Source organism: Carassius auratus, chromosome 7, assembly GCF_003368295.1.
Source record: "Carassius auratus strain Wakin chromosome 7, ASM336829v1, whole genome shotgun sequence".
In the NCBI taxonomy this organism is placed as follows: Eukaryota; Metazoa; Chordata; class Actinopteri; order Cypriniformes; family Cyprinidae; genus Carassius; species Carassius auratus.
In genome coordinates, this window is record NC_039249.1 from 25,530,836 (window position 1) to 25,553,855 (window position 23,020).

At 34.7% G+C, this 23,020-nt stretch overlaps 1 protein-coding gene across 4 annotated transcripts in view; it reads right to left on the minus strand.

The window, feature by feature from the left end:
- Positions 1–1,763: 1,763 nt before the first annotated feature.
- The window catches only part of pde5ab (phosphodiesterase 5A, cGMP-specific, b), a 54,512-nt gene continuing 33,255 nt past the window's right edge, over positions 1,764–23,020 (minus strand). For 3 of the 4 annotated variants that reach the window (XM_026268156.1, XM_026268157.1, XM_026268154.1), the window contains exons 8-21: positions 20,419–20,527; positions 20,110–20,194; positions 18,226–18,401; positions 17,643–17,702; positions 16,210–16,356; positions 9,680–9,805; positions 8,863–8,957; positions 8,680–8,767; positions 7,676–7,776; positions 7,428–7,505; positions 7,276–7,339; positions 3,749–3,823; positions 3,530–3,613; positions 1,764–3,023 (exon numbers count right to left, since the gene is read on the minus strand). In XM_026268156.1, coding sequence (XP_026123941.1) covers positions 2,910–3,023; positions 3,530–3,613; positions 3,749–3,823; positions 7,276–7,339; positions 7,428–7,505; positions 7,676–7,776; positions 8,680–8,767; positions 8,863–8,957; positions 9,680–9,805; positions 16,210–16,356; positions 17,643–17,702; positions 18,226–18,401; positions 20,110–20,194; positions 20,419–20,527 — 1,402 coding nt within the window. In that variant the 3' untranslated portion in view covers positions 1,764–2,909. The remainder of the gene's footprint in view (positions 3,024–3,529; positions 3,614–3,748; positions 3,824–7,275; positions 7,340–7,427; positions 7,506–7,675; positions 7,777–8,679; positions 8,768–8,862; positions 8,958–9,679; positions 9,806–16,209; positions 16,357–17,642; positions 17,703–18,225; positions 18,402–20,109; positions 20,195–20,418; positions 20,528–23,020) is intronic. The other variant, XM_026268155.1, reaches the window with a different exon arrangement.

Below are 23,020 nucleotides of genomic sequence, written 5' to 3' on the forward strand. Positions count from 1 at the left end.
AAGGCAATATTGGTTCTAAAACTATAACTACATGATGATTCTCACTACTGTATGGAGAATGATCACTGATAATTACAAATGAAAACATACATGCTATGTAATGTTTTTTTATTTATTTATTATTTTTTAAGCCCTATGATAACTTAATTTACTCAAACCACATGCATGGTGTAAGCTCTTATATTTAGTGAATTTTTTTTATTTTGAAAAGCAGTGTTGCATTAATTTCCAACATCGAAAAGTGTGTATCACAAATAAAGGGGAGTAGCGTCTCCATTATTAAAATTTTGAGCAGAATAAAGTATGTAAATGTGTTTCATTTGAAACAGGGTGGCACATTCTGCTTTGAACCTGTCATTCTTTGGACATCAAAGTCTTCTATTGCCGATGGCTTGGTTGAAGACACATCAGAGAAAAACCTGCTGGGCTCATTAGCGTGAGAAGAGGTCGAAGGGCAGTCTTTCCCTTTTATAGCAAGTAATCTAGTTGGAGAATTGGATTAGTATGTGTTATGCTTGTAGATAAAACTATTTTTAAAAAGGTTTTTCCGATTTTTAAACTTATAACGCAATAAGATTTTATGATCATATTTTCTACATGGAATATTTGTATTTATGATAAATACTATTTGGGCCCAAGCACCTACTGTATCTGTTAGTTTTCTTTTTTTTCTTCGTCCTCCACTCTGGAAGTCCATGGAAGCCCATATAACTGCTTGCGGGAAAGTTGTGAAATCTGGCACACAGAGAGTGGATGGTCTCAATATTAACCACGACATATTTGGAGTCTCGATCTCAAACTCTCTAGCACAACCAATGCACTCATATTTTTTGCTAATAACCTTTTAACCATAAAGTGTAAAGGCAAGATTCCCCTGCCCTTACGGAGTTAAATGCATACCAAAATGGACATTTCTATGGGTCAAAATGTTTCCCTATTTTGAGTTTAGCGAATTCATCTACTCTTCTTATCCTAGACTTTTTGTCAGATTTTCACAAAAATCTGCTCGGATCATCTTTAGACAATGCTGGCAAAAAATGTAGCCAACGTTTTCTGATAGACCAAACATTTCTTTTAAAGCATGGTTACTAATTTGTATACTGAACTTGAATACTGCATGCAAAGTTTATGTACATGATCCATGTCTTCTCCATTTTTATTTTATCTCTGTGGCAGAATTACAGCGCCACATACTGGTCCTGCGTATATACTAAATCATTTTGTGTTGGTTTAGCGGTTTCAATTGGATGCAGATATTTCTTGAGACAAGAGTAAAATATATATATCTCACATAGGGAATGGTCTGGTTTTGTGTGGACGCAGTAAGTCTGCAGGAAGGTAGGTCTTTACTGAGTAATTAAATGCAGCTCTTTATTTTAGCTCTCTGTTGTGCTTGGTTCTTTAATTGCTGCTTGCAGCCATTTTTATTATCATTATTGTACACTACAGGAATATTTAAGTGAAATACAAAAATAAACAAGGCAAAACAATGACCAGACCTAAAAAGGTACACTTTTCCATCCAATTTGTTAACTGGTAAACTATAAAATCCTTTTAATAGACAGGGAAAAAAGGTGCTTCGTTTCATGTCAGGTGTGGAACCGGTTTCTTTTTGAACATGCCAAATGGACACACAGTGACAGCACTTTGATCTTTACATTTCTAAAGACATCTTATTTCCATTACACTCCAAAAACAAGCAGGTTTGTGTTGTGAATTTAACACATTGGTGTAACAGATGATGAATAAGTTCACATAACACAGGCTATTGATTTCTTTATATGCAATGTAGGTGAAAAATAAAATCTACAACATAGTATAATGGTGTAACACAAAGTGACATGGGATGAGGTTAAACAGTGAAACACGTGTTTGATGTGTTCCTTTTATGTCAGCTTTAGCAGAGCAATGTAGATAAATATTTTGTATATGTGCGTATTTCAGTAATTCAGTGAGTGAGCTGTACAAAAAAAAGACAACAATAAATAAGGAATGTTCTGGGCTCAATACAAGCTGGTATGCTGTTGGTTATAAAATAAAATAGTTTTGAAATGTTATAAAAACAGGAAACAATCGTGCTTAGAGTAAAACAGGTAGATTGAAATTAGGAAATCCATGAGGGAAGGCACTGCACCACAATAAATGTTCAAATTCATGCTTTTCAAATGTATAACTACAAGGTAAACATTACATGATACACACCAAACTAAAATGCTAGAACTGCTAGCTAAGCTTATCTGTGTAGTCTTATACCTCATTCTCAACTCCAGCCACGTTTATGGTTACCAGAAATCAAGTGTTGTTTACATGGAGCAACTCCACCCACAGGAATTACACTGCTAGCACAGAAATTAATACGTCTAGAACAGTAAAGAAAGATATATTATTTAGACAATGCTACAGTTTTACAACTTTTAACAGCTTTATAATTAGTTACAAAAATACAACCTGTATGCTTCTGTCTTTGGAATGCTTTACCTCTTTGATTGTGAGTTTGTTAATGTGGCCTAAATGTCATTTTTGTTTTTACAATCTAGCAAACATTTTGAAATTATTATTATTTTTTTTAAATGCTTTGGAAAGAACATGGGACATTCTTTTAGTAAGATAATTTGGTCATAGTTATTTTTTTTTTTATCAGCTGGGTTGCACAGGTAAATCAATCTTTCCCTCTTTTCTTCATCAAGTCTTTTACAGCACAGCAGTCTCTATTTAAAAATAGACTTTATTCTGATGCATCTAACCCAACCTTGCACTTTTAACCTTCTACATTATGCTTCGTGGAATGGCCAGAGCAGTCATGTGAATATCATCAAACCAGGGTCTTGTAATCCTTTAGTCTCTGGGAAAGGGGCGGGGAAAGATATGAATAGCCCAAGGACGTCTGCATTTCAAAAGAAAAGTTACAGTCATCCATTAAGCAAAGCTTCCTCTCCTCGCTCGGCAAGCAGCTTCCAATTCTGCCTGTTCGTTCTACAACCTTCCAGCAGGGGGGAGCAGTACTCTGAGAAACCTGTCAGCGCCTGTTCACACAAGCACGTGGCAAGAGAGCAGAAGGACAATCAATAAACAGTTATCACTGATGAAGTCGAATAGATAACCCCCCCCCCCCCCCCAAAAAAAAAATCTGTCATCATTTACTCAGATTTTAAAGAATGTTGTGTTCCAGACAAAATTTCATCAGTCATATTTCAAAATATAAGAGATGAATACAAGTTTAGAATGACATGAAGATGAGTACATGAGTTAAAACACCCACACAGGTTGAGGTATTTATAATACACACACCCAACCAATGATGATCCACAAAAAAGCAGTTAGTGATATAATAATTAAAAAAAAAAACAATCAGTATGGCTTGAAACTAAATGTACGTTAAAATTAAAACTTGTGTGATTTGCATTTCACATCAGACACCAAACCGGTAGGGCCACACCATTGGTTAAGCCAAGGTGTTTTTTTGGATGGTTGAGATACTTAAAATTAGCACCGATATTAAATATAAATGACAAAAGAAAATATTATTTACCTCGTATAACTGTGTACAAATGGCATCAATAAAAGACACTTGCATGCTGGGAATTTTATCCTGTTTCTCCCTGTTCATCAGATCCTTGGAAGAATCAAGTCACATGGTTAGTAATTTTATCCCATCCTCCAGAGAGTTAATGACCTGGTTCTAAAGTGCCCCAGTCTTCTAAAACTTATAATACATTTTTTTTTTCCATAGAGTAAGTAAAGAGCTTACAATAGGTTCAATGTTTAGCTCTCGCCGCTCCTTATCACCTTGTTCAAAGAACTCTGTGGCAACCAATTCTGCTATCTGTTGAAACATAAATAAATGGAAATTACTGAATTGGTTCTTCCTTTTATTGAACAAAATTTTCAATATTTTACACCCTCACAGATTTGCTTATTAATGCCATCTGCAATATTTAGGGTTAGGGATTTGTTATACAGGCGCATCTCAATAAATTAGAATGTCGTGGAAAAGATCAAATTGTGAAACTTGTGTATTAAATAAATTCAATGCACACAGACTGAAGTAGTTTAAGTCTTTGGTTCTTTTAATTGTGATGATTTTGGCTCACAATTAATAAAAACCCACCAATTAATGTCAACAAATTAGAATACTTCATAAAACCAATAAAAACATTTTTAGTGAATTGTTGGCCTTCTGGAAAGTATGTTCACTTACTGTACATGTACTCAGTACTTGGTAAAGGCTCCTTTTGCTTAAATTACTGCCTCAGTTCACTGTGCCATGGAGGTGATCAGTTTGTGGCACTGCTGAGGTGGTATGGAAGCCCAGGTTTCTTTTACAGTGGCCTTCAGCTCATCTGCATTTTTTTGGTCTTTTTTCTTCATCTTAACATAATACCCCATATATTCTCTCCAGGTTCAGGTCTGGTGAGTTTGCTGACCAGTCAAGCACACAAACACCATGGTCATTTAACCTGCTTTAGGTGCTTTTGGCAGTGTGGGCAGCCAAAGTTCTGCTGGAAAATGAAATCAGCATTTTTAAAAAGCTGGTCAGCAGAAGGAAGCATGAAGTGCTCCAAAACTGATTGGTAAATGGGTGCAGTGACTTTGGTTTTCAAAAAACACAATGGACCAACACCAGCAGATGAAATTGCACCCAAAATCATCACAGACTGTGGAAACTGAACACTGGACTTAAAACAACTTGGGCTATTATCTTCTGCACCCTCCCTCCAGACTCTCTAGGACCTTGGTTTCCAAATTAAAGCTGCGGTAGGGAACTTTTGCCGCTCTAGCGGTTAATAAACAGAAATGCTTGCATCTTGCGGAAGAACATTGTAGCCGGAGCTACTTCTATCTGTTTATGTCAATGAAGAATCACAAAGGTACTGGGTTACTCCGCCCCGGTACCACGGAAGCAATCTGAAATAGTCCGAATATAAACACTTATTATAGGTGCACCCTAGTGATTCAGGACAAGCTAAAAACACGGTTTGGAAAATGGATTCATGGTATACTCGCTTATTATATAAATTTTTCTACATTTTGAAAACAAACAAAGTTACGGACCGCAGCTCTGATTGGTTGGTTCTTAACCGTAACTGCAAAAGGCAATAGGACCACTGGGAGGAGCCAGAGGAGCTTGATTTTTTCACAGATTATCGGTCTCATATTCTACTGCCATGACATAATGACAGGTTTAACAAATATGTAAAAAATATATTTTTACAAAAGTTACCTACTGCAGCTTTAAATACAAAACGTCTGAAAAGATGACTGGACCACTGGGCAACAGTCCAGTTCTTCTTCTCCTTAGCCCAGGAAAGACACCTCTGACATTTTCTGTGGTTCAGGAGTGACCTAACAATAGGAATACGACAACTGTAGACAAATTCCTTGGCACGTCTGTATGCCTTGACCCCAGGCTCAGTCCATTCCTTGTGAAGTTCACTCAAATTCTTGAATAGATTTTGCTTGACAATCCTCATAAGGCTGCGGTTCTCTCGGTTGCTTTTGCATCTTTTTCTTCCACACTCTTTCCTTCCACTCAACTTTCTGTTAAAATGCTTGGATAAAGCACTCTGTGAACAGCCAGCTACTTTGGCAATGAATGTTTGTGGCTTACCCTCCCTGTGAAAAGTGTCAATGATTGTCTTCTGGACAATTGTCAGATCAGCAGTCTTCCCCATGATTGTGTAGCCTAGTGAACCAAAGTCAGAGACCATTTTGAAGGTTCAGGAAACCTTTGCAGATGTTTTGAGTCGATTGGCATATCACCATATTCTAATTTGTTGAGACAGTAAATTGGTGGGTTTTTGTTAACCCTTTTGATCAGCAGCGGATTACACACAGGATTACACTAAAGGATTACACACAGCGGTGTGATCAGTCTTGGCTGGTCCCTGAAGTGTACGATCACACCGGTGTGATTAGAACTTTCAGTGCATCACGTCATCAACTGCTAAATTTAAATCTGCTTTCGCGCTTTGACTGGCGCAGAACCTGATTCGGACACGCTGAGTGCTTGTCATATTATCACACATATTCAGTATTTTCAACCATTTAATGCTCATTTAAAGTTTCACATGCGTACTAGCAAAAACTTACATTTACAGTTTGTAAAATATACGCTGATGTCTTTGGAAATGGCAATAATGATTCTTACAAATATAATCTGACAACATGTTTTAATTGATATCATATACAGATTGTGTAGGTAACTGAAATTTACTCTGCTCTTCTCCCAGTTTACCGCGGGAGGAGAGGATGAATTTAAATGTTGTAAATCCCAGAGCTCGGATTCAGCACAAACTAACATGGCGGCGCCTATCATCTGGTATAGATCAACTAACACAGTCGATATAAAAGTGTTTAAACTACCAAATATGTTTACTTGCGCACATTTCAGAATCAGAATATCAGATATTTCATAATATTGTGAGAATGTTTTGGGAAAATTTTTAATAAAGCAGGAAAAACTAAATTAAAGCGATCCATGTGTCACACAAATCTATTGTGGCTGTGTTGTGTCACATGACAAGCATGATGCGTCACCATGGAAACAATAAGGCGATCTAAAAAAAAAACAAAAAAACTCACGCCTGGTTTTCAGCTAGAATATTTTAAACTCACGTGTGAAATGGTCAAAATTAAAATGTGAGCATTCAATTAAAAGAATGCATTGAATTTATTTAATACACAAGTTTCACAATTTGAGTTGAATTACTGAAATAAATGAACTTTTCCACAACAGTCTAATTTATTGAGATGCACCTGTATATGATACCGGGAAGTTTTGCTATGGATATCTGGCTGAATTTAAAATGTAATAGTGTGAATGCTCAATATGTGCTGTATGTTTTAACTGTAGTATGTGAATATGTGCATATCAATATCTTATTTCTGAAAAGATTCATAGTAACAAGGTACTTCATTTTTATTTACTATAGCCTGTTTTCCATACAGTAAATAATATGTCTGTCTATAGGTCATGAGTTTGCATAATTGTTAACGCAACATGTTCTTTGTTATGTTTTATGAGAGTGTGAAGGTCCAAACTATGGTAATTTAGGTTAAACTGAGTAGGACTGCAGCAACACCTCCACACTCTGCAAATCGGCAAACAAAAGTTTCTACAAATCACTATTCACTGAACACAATAACGCTTATATTATGGATAAACATTTCGCAAGCAATTGCAAGTCCTTGTGCTTCTGTGCTGATTTTATATGTGTGAGCTTTGAAAGTGGGCTTTTACTGTAAATGTAATCATATTTATCCTTGCATGTTTACCTTCTTCTGTACTGGCCAGGGTTTTGTAATAGCAGAGATATCACATGCTGTCATCAGCATCGACCTACAGAAGACAAAAAACATCATAAAGAAATATATACAACTGACTCAAACATAAACACATTCCTCTTTCCTGAATGTTTGACACTCACTTTAGCAGATCTCTGTGATAATCGTCTTCCCATACAAACTGACTGTTCTTAGCCAGCTCAAAGAATTCTGTTCTTTTCCTGTAAAAACAAAGACAACATTATGAACAAATAACAAGAAACCGATAGAAATTAATTAGCTACTGTATATAGCTCATTAAATAGCTAAATACAAGTACAAATGTATAAATACATTTTGTAGGTTTCTAAAAGCAACTTTGACTCCGCTGTATATGACATCTGGTACCTACTTCATGTAGAGAGCCAGGTCAGTGGCCAAAATAGCCTTCTCAATCATCTTCAATGTTGCCTTGTACTCATCCAGAGACAGACCGCTCAGAATCTGATTACCCTGAGAGAGAGAGACAGTAGGAATGAAAGAAAACAACCTTTTGTCTATATTATTATGTCAAGATATATGGAAGCGGATGAATGCAGTTATAATGAAAACCTTACATGGTTATTTATTTGAGGGTATTTATGTAAAATGAGGGGTTTCTTATTTATAAAAAAAAGCTGGTAAAATATATAACACAATTTTGTTATAACTAAACCGACTATGTGTGATTTTTAAATTGTGTTCTTTAAATATTCAGACAGTATACACTTAAAATAAAGGGGGCGGGGTGCAGTAATGAAATATTTGGGGTTACCGAAAGATCCTTCCAATTTTAATATAAAATTTTATTAGTGTGAAGACATTTTTAGAATTCCCAAGTACCTCCTTCAAATATCTTCACACGTCATCATTTGACCGTGTACAAGTAACTGCACATCCCATCAAAAAGATTCATAATTTGAGGTAGCATATCTTACCGTGTATATGTTATATGCCATTTATATATATATATATATATATATATATATATATATATATATATATTAAAAGATTGTTTAAATGACCAACCTTAAGTATGGGCTAATAGAGAAGCTTTATTTCAACAAATGCTACAGTATATTTCAGGCAAAGCCAGGCAACCATGGGATAAGGTCAGCATGTTGAAATAACAACATCAAGCCCCTTGACAATGAGAAAATCATGGTCCCAGGCTTTCTTATTCAGTTTGCTGTATGTGAATGAGAGTAATTACTCCCTGTGTAAATGCGATTTGAACAGCTAATTGTTTCCTAAGATACAGATTGTTATTACCTGTTAAATAAGACATTACTTTTAAAAGCTTCTCTGGATTTACAGTGCAGGAGTGAATTACTCTCAATTAGATTAATGAGATGTTTAAAACTCTCATATACTCACTGGACTGTTGAGTATCATAAGACACTGGTCAAAATGATGGTGCTCCATTGTGGAGTGGCAGTACAGCTGGGCCAAGGGATGGTCACTTCTGTGAAAGCAGTCAAATATGCTGCATCATTCTCATTTTTACATCCATCATGTTGCTAACACAAGCTGATACACCAACCTAAAGTCAATACAAACCTTTTGATGTAGGAGTTGTTGACACCTCTGTGGTCCAAATCATGGCTCAGTGTTGCAATCATTAAAGCTAAAACCTCCAGATCGCTCAGATTACTCTGTAAAGTGAAAACACTGCTTTACAAAATTATCATTCTTCTATGTGATTGGTTAATGCAATGAAAAGCACTGCAAAATATAGCCATGATAAAACAAACACAGTCATATGTAAATCTGAATAACTGTTATTACTTTACGTTAAACAGGCAAAATAAATCCAATTAGATTTTAGCTGGCATGTCAAAACAAGACTTAACTAGTTAAAAACTCAACAGACTGTTCCTGATAGACTTTTACTATTTCAAAGAAAGCATGCCTTTTCCATCAGTCTAAAACAAGTATATAAATGCAAATGATTAACGACCACTGTAAACAACAGAAGACATTTATAGTGGAACGCATAATAAAACTGTTCTGCTAGTTGCATTTTTGCTTATAACTATAAACTGCCAAAAGTTTTTTGACATTTTCAAAAGAGCAATTACTACAAAATAAAAAGAATAACACATAAAATGCTGTACAATAATCTTTTTAATAATTGTTTTTAATCATTACTACTTGTGCTAGGAGCCTTTGATCCAGAATTGTACACCTTAATATAAAGATAAGTAAGCTTATATCCTAGTTACTGTTTAGTTACATGACAAACACGCTATGTGTTAATAGGATTTAGTATGGTTACTGATTTATACTATGCTAGACTGAAATCAGTTTGTATGCCAGATGCCACAATGCTGATGTGACCCTTGCCTGTGCTGTGTTTGTTATCAGAGTCACTGACCTGAAACCGCCCAGACTTCAGCACAGCAAACATGCACTGGGAAGTGTTGAAGGCATGTCGCCAGTTGTGGTAGACCACATTCTTCCTGTAGTTCTTCTTTACGCTTAAGATCCACTGACACAGACTCTGAAACAAGGATAATAGTTATTTTTATAGGTATAAAGATTAGCCTGTATAAAATTTAGTGCTTCAGGATTAAATAAAAAAATATATATTATTAATTAATCTAAAATCCAGAAATTTACGGAGCCCATAAAGGAACATGGTTGTGAAAAAAAAGAAAAAAGAAAATTAGGGTGCAAGGTAAATAAAAAAAAAACATTTTCTCTCGCAAAGATATTTGTGTTCCCTCACACAACATTTGTGTTCTCTTGCAAATATATTTTGCATTCCCTTCCAAAAAACTTTGTGTTCTCTTGCAAAACCGTTTGAGTTCGGACAAACATTTCTTGTTTACTGTGCAGCTTGTAAATTAGAGGTTCATACAGCTTGTACGTGCACAATGGAGCAATTCATGGAGTTTTATTTTAATTAATACAGTCAGCTTTGCTTATAGTTTAAGGCACGGATTTGGGACATTCTAAAACACTTAATATGGCTTAATGTACTATAACAGTGCCATTGGTGGCACAATTCAGTATTAGGCCTAATAAACACTATTAGGCAATATTAATTGCAATATTAATAACCTTATTAATAGCATTACTATTAATAACATTGCATTATGGCTATCTGCTTTATTAACAGCATTACTATTAATAAAGCAGATAGCCATAATGCAATGTTTCTCCACCATAGAAAAGCGTCAGTCTACAGAAAATGATAAAAGGATGCTAATGGACAAAGACGGAATACGAGAAAAAACTAAATATGGTTAACAGTTTATTAATAAAATATAACCTATTATTCACAGAAAAGCAGACAAGTCTAGAATAGCTATAAATAAGCCTAAATCTAATTTAAAGTGAAACTGAAAATATTGGCTCACATTCCACTCTCGATTAGCACAAATCCAAATGTTTCCATATTTGCAATGTATTTGAAGCTAAACCATTATTTATCAAATGAACTGGACTTTGTATGATCCAATATCGACAGGAAAAAAAATAATGAACAAAAATGTGCCTTCCTGGGGCTCACGCTCTATGGCACAGGCTATGATACAAATTATTTAAATTGACTGTGTAAAATGTAATCTGTATTACAAAAAATGTAATCTGAACAGGCCGCACTGATTGCAATGAATATGTGCACATGAGGTGGCGGCACTATCACATTTCTGAAACATAAAACACACTTACAGTAGTGCATGATTATAAAGTATAAAAGATGATTAGAAATTTTATAAAGCGAACACTGTTACGCTCTAATTTCGCTCTGGAACCTACGAGAATACAATTTTCCCTGAATATCCAAGACTGCATATGTTGCAATGATTTTATATAACAAAAAAGGCAATATTAAGTGTCCATTTTACATTTTAAATGTAGCCTACATTTTAAACATAATATTGTCAATATTGTTTGTTATATTTGATAACAAAATAATAGTTCCAATGAAAGCCACAACAGAACTGGTGTTGGTCTCCAAGCAACAGCTGTGTTTCGTTAGTGAACGAATCTGCAGCTTTGAATGATTCAGAGAGTCAGTACTGATTAATACACCTTTCATAACTACAAATATTTGCTTCATTACTGAATGAAGGAATTAATGCTTCAGCTTGCTCATTAGACAGTGACTTGCCGCCACCTACAGACGATCGATTTTTAAATCTACATTTATCACTTAGTTTCGCCATCATTTATAACTTTATTATATTAATAATACACTTAAAGGAATGTCAAGAATATGACATAAAACATGACATACAATTAATAAGACTCGAAAAACTTTTACTTTATAACAGTAAAAACGCACCTGTAAATCAAATTAAGGGGGCAAATATTGTCCCTTAATGGAAAAGGTCTGACTGCAGTCTTAGTGGGGGTGATCAAAAGAATGTTAGGCTAAGTATGTCTGTCAATAGCCGTGTTTCCACTGTCAAACTTAAACCGGGCGTGCTAGTACGTGCCAGGGCCAGTCACGTTTCCACTGTCACTTCCAGGGCTTGATCGTGCCTCTTTGTGGCTTCCCCGGGGCCAACGGCCGGGGTTTTTTGGCCCGACGAAAACTTTGGGCCAAAGCGGGCCAGCTGGGGTAGAGGAGTGGTTATGAACAAAGGCAGAGTTTCTCCGCATCTGGAGAGCTCAGCGCTGCAGATCATTTCAGAAAAATAAAAGCTTTAACATTACTTTTTAAAATAAGTTGATATCAAAACTCACTCTTAGTCAGCAGCGAGTGTTTAAAATAACTTGATCTGATGTGGATTATGATCACCATACAAGGCAGTAATATTTAAAAACGATGTAAAAGACTATGCACGATAAACATTAACAAACTCACTTTCAGTCGGCAGCGTGTGTTTGTAATAATTTGATCCGATGTGGATTATAATCACAATAATCTCTATCACAATCATGTATTAATTTAGTAACTTATATTATCTGTCATAAGTCTTGTTTCGAGAGTTTAGCTCAAAAACATCATAAGTTTAGATCATAAAAATATAATAATATTTTTTTTTTTGTTCGGGAGCTTTTAGAAAAATAGAAAGATTATCATTCATTCTTAATGTGACGTATAGGTTACTGTGGCTACAAATAAACAGAAACGGACTCGACTGAATAAGCAGGCTATTTTTACAAGTGTTTAAAATGAATAAAATACAAATCCATTTATTTCTGTGTGATTTAATTTTGAGTCCTGTTAAATTAATTAATTATGATCAATGTATCACTTAATTCAACCGCCCTTGTTAATCTCAAAGATGGAGCAGTTCATTGTAAACCCAGCTATCATAAAGTGGTACATATTTTTTTAACTGATAGAACTCAGTGTGTAAAAGTAAACAATTGTCTTTCACAACTAAAGAATATTAGCACAGGTGTTCCACAAGGCTGTGTCAGTTGACCAATTATTTTTACACTTTTTACAAATGAATGTTCAAGTAAGCATTCAAAAAAACTACGACACACAGCCATCGTAAGTCTTGTTTATGGAGATGATAATATAGGAAACATCTACCAGTCCGAAATAAGCCAGTTTGTCGACTGGTGTGATAAAAAAATGATTTAATATTAAATATAAAGAAAATGGAGGATATTATATTTGATCCAAAATGTATAGGTGACCATTGCCAAGTGGTCATTCTTGACCGAAACTGTACTTCTTATGTAGATTACGTTTTTATGGATTTAATAAGAAAATCATGATGTTGTTTTACAAAGCTTTTTTAGAAAGCATAGTTAGGTATGGTGTCTCAGTATGGTTTGGAAACCTAACTATACAGCTTAAATCTAAATAAGCACACCTGGTGTTGACAGCGCAAAAAACTGTTGGACATGAAGATTATTTGAATCTTTAACATTTATATGAGAATTGCATTCTGAATCAGATACAGAAAATCATGGGGGACCAAACTCACTTCTTGCATTCACAGTATGAAATGCTCCCCTCCAGTAGAAGATATAGAGTCCCTATGTATAAATTTAATAGGTATAAGAATTATTTTGCGCCTGTATCTGTACGAATGCAGAATAACAGCTTATCTTATTTATTTTAAATTTGTAAGTCTTAATTTAACTTTTTAATTATTTTATTTCTTGTATGTATATGCAGCAACATGTAGTCCACAACAAATTTCCTTTCGAGGACAATAAATTACACTACTACTAAAATAACAATGCTGTAGAATTTGTGGAATCTTTTCTGGTCCTTAAAAATGGAAAGGTAATTACTCATCTATTATTATTGAATTAAACTGAATCGCTCTGAATAAAACAGGATGTTAAGGTGGGATTTAGACTGAGATGTATCTAAAGTCATGAAGATATCAGAATTAGCCCAATTTACTTTTTAAATTCAAATTCCTAGTCTGATGTACTATTCAATCTTTAATCATTCAACAAAAGGTAAGGTCACATGGGCAAAGGGTTAATTTTAAACTATATCTAAATTGTTATTTACCTCTTTTTACCAAACTCACTTTTAAGCGTTGTTTCAATCTGGTATGTAATGCCAACATTTTTTTTTTTTTTTTTTTTTTTAGATATCTATCCACATTGAAATGGGTTGTGAATAATAAAGTAACATAGGTTGTTATTTCATGTTCACTTGAATCCCAATATTTTATTAAGTACATTTTTAAGTATTTTATTTATTTATTTATTTATTTATTTTACATTCCATTATTTCATTTTTGTTTTATTTTGTTGATATATTTGTTGTTGGACATCATCATGGAAAAATGATTCTTGCCAGAGTCAATGCTTTTTGATAATTATGTTATGATTATTTTCATCCAGCCGTCCATTCTCGCCTATCCCAGCGTCTCTGGCCACAGGAGAGGGACACAGATGGCTAGTCCATCAGAGGGCTTTTATTTCTTATTTCTAAAAGTATCCTATACACAAAGGTATTTAAAAACTAAGATTAATTTACCCTGGAATCAAAAGCATCCAAAAATATGAGGGTTACCAAGATAAATTTAGGAGATCATGTAATATCAACAAAACAGATCATTCTAGGCCACTGACAACTAGTGACACAGTGGCACTGACATTCATGCCAAAAGTGCATTTCATTTATTTAGGTTTAAAACATGTGAACCGGTGTACGTTTAAACTTTAAAAGTTTGATTAGACTAGATACTTTTAAGACACAAATTCTTTACACAGTCCTGATAAACTAAGTAAACTTCACACAGGTAACATGATTAATTTCTCCAATAAAATGTCAGTCTGGTGGAATGTATGCCTGTGTGCTTTGTTCTGTTGACATATGATATCTATATTATCAGAGTAGCCTGTGATTGATCAGTCTGCACTGTGGTGGCCTCTAGTAGACCTGCTTTCATTCACTCAGTCAGGGGTAAGTCACACCCAGAAAACCAATAAAAAAAGGAGACTTCATGTCCTGCCAGGAAGATGACTTGCCTAAAACTGAAGGCCATAAAAGGAGCTTGTTGCAGCCGGTCAAACACACAGTGAAGCCTGATGTTTTGCTTTAATAGACAGCTGAACCTGATCTGGTAATTACAGTTCAAACTGCATGAGAAAGAGGACTGTTCTTCATTTTCTTCTTTGTGAGGGTTTATTGAATGGATTCCACAGAGTTATTTGCAACATTTATTTATAGTTGAGCAAAAAGATTGCTTTTGCTCAACTTTTGGCTTCAGATATACTATTATAATAGAGAAAGAAAATAAATATATACATATATATATATATATATATATATATATATATATATATATATATATATATATATATATTTTATATTTACATATGTTTAAGGGCTATTCCACCCAAAAATTCTGCCATCATTTACTCACCATCATGTCTTCTGTGGAACACATACAAAATATATTTGAAAGAATATTGGTAACCAAACAGTTTCGGTTCCCATTGACTCAGGTTTTATTTTTTTGTCCATACAATATAAGTCAGTGGAAACCAAAACTATTTAGTTCTTCAAAATATTGTCTTTTACATTCCACAAAAGAAAGAAAGATTACGAGTAAAAGATTTTAATTTCTGGGTGGATTATCCCTCAGGTGTTGTGGGTAGTTGCCAGAGAATGGTGGCTATGTATTGTGATTGCTAAGGTTTCCTGATTTTAGCACTCTTATGTGGTTGCTTAGGCATCATGGCTTAATCAGTGGATTGCAGTGATTTTAGAGGGGAATTGTTAGGCACGAGTTGTGGGGTTAGGTGTTCAAAAACACAGTTATTACATATAAAAAACTGAAGTTGAAAATAGAGCAAAGATTACAAGATTACAATTTTTACAAGGAAATAGTGTTTCAGTCTTTACACTTCAAAAAGTTTTTAGTTCAATGTGTTACTTGCTTAGTTTCTTTGTAATAATTTGTGAAATTTACTAGCAGTGTCTGAGTGATTTTGTTACAGTAAATCTGGCAAAGGTTTATAAACTAAAACACAATGCAATGGTAAAACTAATGCAATGAGTTCACAGGGGTTTTGTTTTTTATTTTTTGTAGAAATGCACCATGACATAACGCTTTTGTCAGTGGTTGCCAAGTTGCTCTGAAGTGGTTACGGTGTTCAGAGAGGTTATTTAGTCCATAATGCAGTTCTTTAGAGTGTAATGGGTGCTTGCTAGGTGGGTTCTACTTGACCCAGGTCAAATAAGCTCATCCCCAACGCCCAAGTCTTTTTGATATTTGGATCCCTATATGGCTGTTCATATTCAGCATAAGTCTATCCATCTGTTTTTCATCCAGTGAAATTAGTCCAAGAAATACCTCCCCACATTAAAACATGACTTGGAGGTATTATTCAAGACAAACTTGAGACGAGTTAAGAGCTTTAGTGTTGTAATGAGGCTTATGGGTCTGTACAAACACTGAACCCCAAGAATAAGAAATAATGTATAACACTACTACTAATAAACAAAGTCTAAGCAGATACCTTGTACTTCATCTGAAAATTCTGCACAAGCTTAAGGTCCACAAACATACGGATGGTTGCTTGGGTCGTCTCAGCATCTGTCAGGTCAAAATCACTGAAGCTGAAGTCCAGCAGTCTGAGAGATTGAGCAGAGGGAATCGTAGCCGCCTGTGAAGTTAGTACAGGCAGATATTTACATTACACCTTGAAACTCAAAAATGATTATTCTTTTTTTTTCACAAACAATCAGTTGCTGTCTTAATCTGTAAACATACACACACACACATCTGAACAATCACACTACTTCACTCACTCAACAGACAACCAAACTAAAAGGAAAGATATCACTGACTGTCAGGCATAAATAATCAATGAGCTGCGATCAGCATAGTTTGCAGTGCACAGGAAGAGCACTCATGCTGCACTTGATTTGTCTTCTCTTGCTGAAAATGGTTCAACAGATAATGCAAGGCACGTAAATAATGACTCTCTTCCTCTCTCCTGTTGTTTTTATCTACTTAAGTATAGAAAAAGAAACCACAATCACCTGCAGAGATAACATAATTTTTACATCTGTTTATTATTAACTACAATTCAGGTATTATTGGTTAATGTCCTATTCCATCATACACAAAATTAAGCATATGTTCAGGTGTTTATACATGCCTTGTGAATTATGCAAACAATGGTAAATCTGCATGCTGACCTTAGCTTTCATAAGAGTAATTGGTGTAATTAGCAAACAAATTACTCTCAATTGTAGCAGAAATTCTGCCTCTGTCCATGTCTTAATTGCCTGATTACTCTCACAGGCCTAATCAGAGCAGGCTTTCCATATCGACAGCTGAAAGTGCTGTATCCAAGCAACCTGCTCTCTCTGGGAAAATCCCAGAGGCTATCTGAAGATAGAAAATTTCTGTTTTCTTTACGAACGCTATGAAGCATAAGACTCAACTGAAGCAATAAGCTATGAAAGACAGCAATTTTAGCATGGATTTGAGGTTTTCGTCAACAACACAAAGTGTTTTTAAAAGTGATATGATATGATACAATACAAAACACAACTGAGTTTGGGAGTTTGGCAAACTACTTTAAAAATACAGCTTTCCAGGCTACAAGATACACATATGTTACTCTGTTATGTGCTCGTATGTTATCTTAAATGAATTTAACTTTCCAACATATGAAATAAATGTTGATTCTCCGCGTTGCTGGGCAGTAAGATGTTTGTCAATTTGTGCTAATGAAAATGTAGTTAACTTAGTAGGGTTGCTAATTTTAAGATACTTCTCAGCATTTTGCACTTTCCAAATACCTATAATAACCTATGGCTCATCCAATCAGATTTGAAATATCTTTTTCATAAATTGATATTCCAACATTGTGGTTTGAATGACACATTCAAGATGATGATGGTCTATTTCGATATGAAATGATGAGAAATTGCAATTTACCGCAGTTACCTGGAGCGCCCGCGTCTCTTCCTCTGCAGCTGAGGCATGATAAGAGAGGACCTGCATAATATTCACACACAGCCCACATTAAATTAATGGGTTTGTGAAGTTTCTGTTCTAAGATCATACTGAATGCAGAATAAAACATACTCAAATGAGATCAGCTGACAATGGTACACACTGTTTAAAGTCTTATATATATAATAGTGCTGGGTGATGGAGAATGTAAAGTGAGGATTATGACAATGTGAAGTGCAGGCATTGTGTCAGCTGCAGGGGACAGCATTCCACCAGCGCTTCTGACTGTGACAGCTCCAGAAGGGTGGGATAAAATAAAATAGACGAGTGGGAAGCCTATCTGTAGCAGCAGATTAAAGGGGTTTAAAATCTTTTAAAATATGAGTTTAAAATACTACAAAAAGTAAAACGCAAAATATCTTCCTCAGTCCAAAAAGAGCATTTATTTAAAGGGGAAAAATAAAATGCTAAAAAATAGATTTGACTACGTACGTTGATGTTAGCTGCCATAATTTATTTTGCTATAGCATTTTTTAAATTAGTAAATGTATGAAATCACACTGACCTCAAGTGTGACCTCTTGCTTAGCCATTGCTCTTTCCACTGCTTCGTACATCTGTGTGTTCTGGATTCCCAGTCCGCAAAATATAGCAAAGGCCTCTAGAAACTGCTCATCATTCCTATTAAAGGCTTTTACCTGGCCTGAAGCTTCATCCATCTTATTGACCAACTGGCAGACACCTGCATTTAGAGGTCAAAAAAAAAAGACCACAAGAGCGTTAACATTTTTGTATACACATTATTAAAGTAGAACAGGGATCATTTAATTATGTATATATTGTATCCAAAAAGTTTCAACTGTACTTTTCAATCTATTTTCCATTTATGGTAACACTTTAGTATAGGGACCAATTCTCACAATTAACTAGTTGCTTATTAGCATGCATATTATTAACATATTGACAGTTTATTAATACTTATAAAGAACATATTCTGCATGACCATATGCTACATCCCTAATCCTACGCAAATTGTTAAACTGAAATACTTTCCTATTAATAATTAGCAAATGAAGAGTTTATTGAGGCAAAGGTTGTAGACAATGTTTTTTTAATAGTCAGAATTAAACCTTAAAATAATGTGTGACCCCATTTACTTTTATTATATGAAAAAAAGTGTCCAGGAGCTTCATTATAAATTCACTTCTCATGTTCCATGAAAGAAATCAATACATTAATATGGGTTTAGAAAAAAATGAGGGTGAACAGATTTGAGATCATTACATGGTTTATCAACTTGGTCTATCAGCTTAGTCTCAACTTAAAGGGATAGTTCATGCAAAAATTAAAATGTGATGTTTATCTGCTTACCCCCAGAGCATCCAAGATGTAGATGACTTTGTTTCTTCAGTAGAACACAAACAAAGATCTTTAACTCAAACCGTTGCAGTCTGTCAGTCATATAACGGAAGTAAAAAGACTCAAAAAGACGACATGAATACACTCAGGACATGTCAGAATTTGTGGTGAATCAAAGGTAAATAACTATATAAATACTGTTCAGTTTCTTGCACAGACCGATCGTTTTTGTGTCTTTACACATTAATGTATCGTCAAGAGCCAATGGGTTTAATTGTTTTGTTTTGTTGTTTTTTTTACTCTCAAAGCCGTGATTCCTATTCACTTCCATTATATGACTGACAGACTTCAACGGTTTGAGTTAAATTATTTTGTTTGTGTTCTACTGAAGAAACAAAGTCACCTACATCTTGGAAGTCCTGTGGTTAAGCAAATAAACATAAAATTTTCATTTTTGGGTGAATTATACCTTTAATTTGTATTCACTGTTATTTCTATTTACTATTGTTTGGTGTAGAGGCTGATAAAAATGATAAAGTAATCGATTAAAAAACAGAAAGCCTTGGATTTATTTTTAACATGAATGACTCAGGGAGCATACAATAGAAAATATTAACCCTTCAAACCCTGAAAATGACCACCTAAATTATTCTAATCAATTCAGACTTTCATTATAGGACTTATACTGATCTGTGCACTTGAATTTGAACACCACCATTGTTTAGCAACTTGATGTCAATTAAAAATGCATGAGAAATTATAAAATAGGAGATGGACTTTTTGTTTTGAAATGTACTATTATCACATTTATGCTATCTAAAATATATTGTATGCATTTTTAATAAAATCTGTGTGGTGTTTTGGGTGTTTGTTACAGGGTTTGTTCTGATCCCTAGAAATGGTTTGGATCTCTTTTATGTAAGATTTTTAAATTAATTAATTAATTAATTAATTTATTTTGTTGTTGTTGTTGTTTTTCTGTCAGGTATAAATCTTAAATGTACCAACTATAGTATCATACCTCTACACAAAAAGACAAAAAAAATTGTTCAGCTCATATTGTGGAAATGAAATAAAGAAAACACACATACCTATCACTTTGTCTTTTTTCCCATTCCTTATTGGCGTGCACAGTAGACTTTTAATTTGACTGTTTGAGGATTGTAGATTTTCACTCTTTTAAAAAGAAATAAAAGAAAAAAAGAAATGCAATGAAGAGATGGTCAAATAAATTCAGTTTAAAGCAGCTTTGGGAAAAGGTGCAGTTCATGATTCAAAATGGGGGAGGTGAATGTCTTAATGATTAAGAGCTCTGTGAAATCCCAGAAACATCGGGATCCCAGAGCGGGATGACCCTATGCCAATTGACTTTACTGTCCAGCTTTCCCCTGAGTACTTACTGTCCATGGAAATTGCTGGTCTTTGGTGACATCTGCAATGTTCAGTGTCTCCATAGTGTTCTTGACATACTGGGCATACATATAGTTTATCTTATTGACATCGCATTCTCTGTAAAAGATAGGGGAAAAGATTTTAGCACTCCTGTTAAGAATTTTCCTACACTAATACTACACAACTCAAGTACTAAACAGAAATCTTGATAAATGAATAGTTCACTCAGAATAAAATTGTATTTTTAATTTCTTTCTCAGTTTACTTATTCTAATGTTTTTCCTAACCCATATGGCTATGGCGTGATTATGAGTTGATATGACAATAAGTGGTCATTAAAATATAAAAATATAGTATGTTTTAACCCTTACAATTTCACACCTCATTCAAAGAGAGAATTTGTTGAATCCATGCTGCCAAAGTTACACATTTTGCACTTCCTTCATATTTTGAGGTCACACCATCTGACTGCCTCCACAACACATCCATACCTACTTTGTCTTGTGTTTACCCACAAGACTTAAGGTTTCAATCAAAACACATTTGTGAAAGAAGATCAGAAATATGGTGGAATATAATTCTTACCAATACCCAAGAATAATTAGGTTCCCAGCAGGCATTCCAATCTGACTATTCTAAAAAAAAAGACTCAAATACTTAAGCTGCATATTTTCTTACGCTTGGCACGCTAGTCAATAACTCACAATGCAAAATTCTTTTAGATTAAATATTTCAAATACTACAATGTCTTTTTAATATGAACGATAAAAAGCATTTGACTTAAAAATCCAAAATAAATATATAAAAATGTGCATGTAAGTGTAAGGCTAATGTGGTGGAATAAAATAAAAACACTGGGAAAAAATGTCCTATATCTCAAAGTCAAAGCTATGTTCTAGAAATGTCCTGTCCTATTTACCATAATCCATTCTCAAGTAGCTGTAGCTATATACATTTATGTTAGGGGTGCAAGATATATAACGGCCGATGATTTATGCACATCAAAACTGACAGCTGAGGCCTGTTGCATGAAGCTGGTTTTGGTTTTTACACAGGGAAGTTTGCATTTTATGGTGCCTGTAAGGTGACATGTTCAGTTCGCTTAGTTTTGTCATGGACATGACATAATAACTTGTGGGAACATGATAATATGTTGTGGCCGTAACATATTAATTTTAGGTAACATCATATTAACTTGTGGGAACGTGATATATGTCATGTCCACAAGATCATTTTGTCGAGGTTACGAAATCCTTATTTTGTGGTCTTGAGATGTTATGTTGAGGGAACAACATCCATTTCCCGTAATCCCAGGTTGCTATGACATTTTCCCATCCAGTGTCACGTCGTTTAATTAGCAAATCCATTTGCGCTCATTTTTGAGCCCATGGGCGTGCCGGTCTAAAAAAGAGGTGTTTTCATGCGCATTCAAGGCGCAATGCTATTTTAAGGAGCTGAAAATAGACTGCGCCATAGACCAGCTCAAACCTGGTCTGAAGTCTGGCGCAATGTTATTTCTTTGTTACTCAAAGAGTGTAAGTCTCACTGGACTATAAGTCGCAATATATTTACAGCCAAGAACCAAGAGAAAACATTACCTTCTACAGCCACGATAGGGCGCTCTATGTTTTCAGGGAAAGGCTACGGGAGCACTGAGGCGCCCTCTTGCGGCTGTAGACGGTAATGTTTTCTCTTGGTTCATTTCTCTTGGTTCATTTCAAATTAATTTTGATAAATAAGTGACACCTGACTATAAGTAGCAGGACCAGCCAAACTATGAAAAAAAGTGCGACTTATAGTCTGTAAAATACAGTATTTGCTTGCACACGAGCAGCTCTGTTTTCATTTCGGATTTCTGTCTTTGCGCTTGCTAAATTCAGCCGTGTAAATAGCAAATCCGTCATGAGCGCAACTGGCTCTTAAAGGGAATGGAAGATGAGACTCTGATTGGTTTATTGCATGGTACGCCCAAAAAACACCCATTACTCATCAAGAGAATAGAGACAACCCATTTAGACCATTCGCCTGGGCACGCCAACCGTTTATCCATCGTTAAAATAGCAAAAGTGGAATTGGACATGCCCTGAGTGCACCTGCGCCGTGTGCTTTACACTTTGCATTTAGATAGTTAAAACAGGGCCCATTAGGGCTATATTTTTATATTTATTGTTATAGATGCTTATTTCCCCTTTCAATTTGTGTATCTCTTTGCATAGTTAATGTTTTACGCTAGCATTTCTAGCCTACCATATATTTTTTAAACAAATTACGGAAAATTATACTAATAAAGTTTTGACTTTATGATTTTATTTATGCCCATGTGTGATGATAAATGAGTGTGTTGGTTTTTCATTTATAAGTGAAACTATGTGAATAATAATTCCCCAACAAAACACTATAGTATTTATAATTATGGTCTATTATGTAGCCAAAATAGAATTAAATATATATTTTCAATTTAAACTGCATTCACAAAATCAAAGCTTTATTGGCAAATCGAGAATTTACCATCACACAAGTTTGTTTATGCATTAAACGCATGGTCACGAGAAATGGATGTCGTTCCCTCAACATAACATCTCGAGGCCACAACATAAGGATTTCGTTACC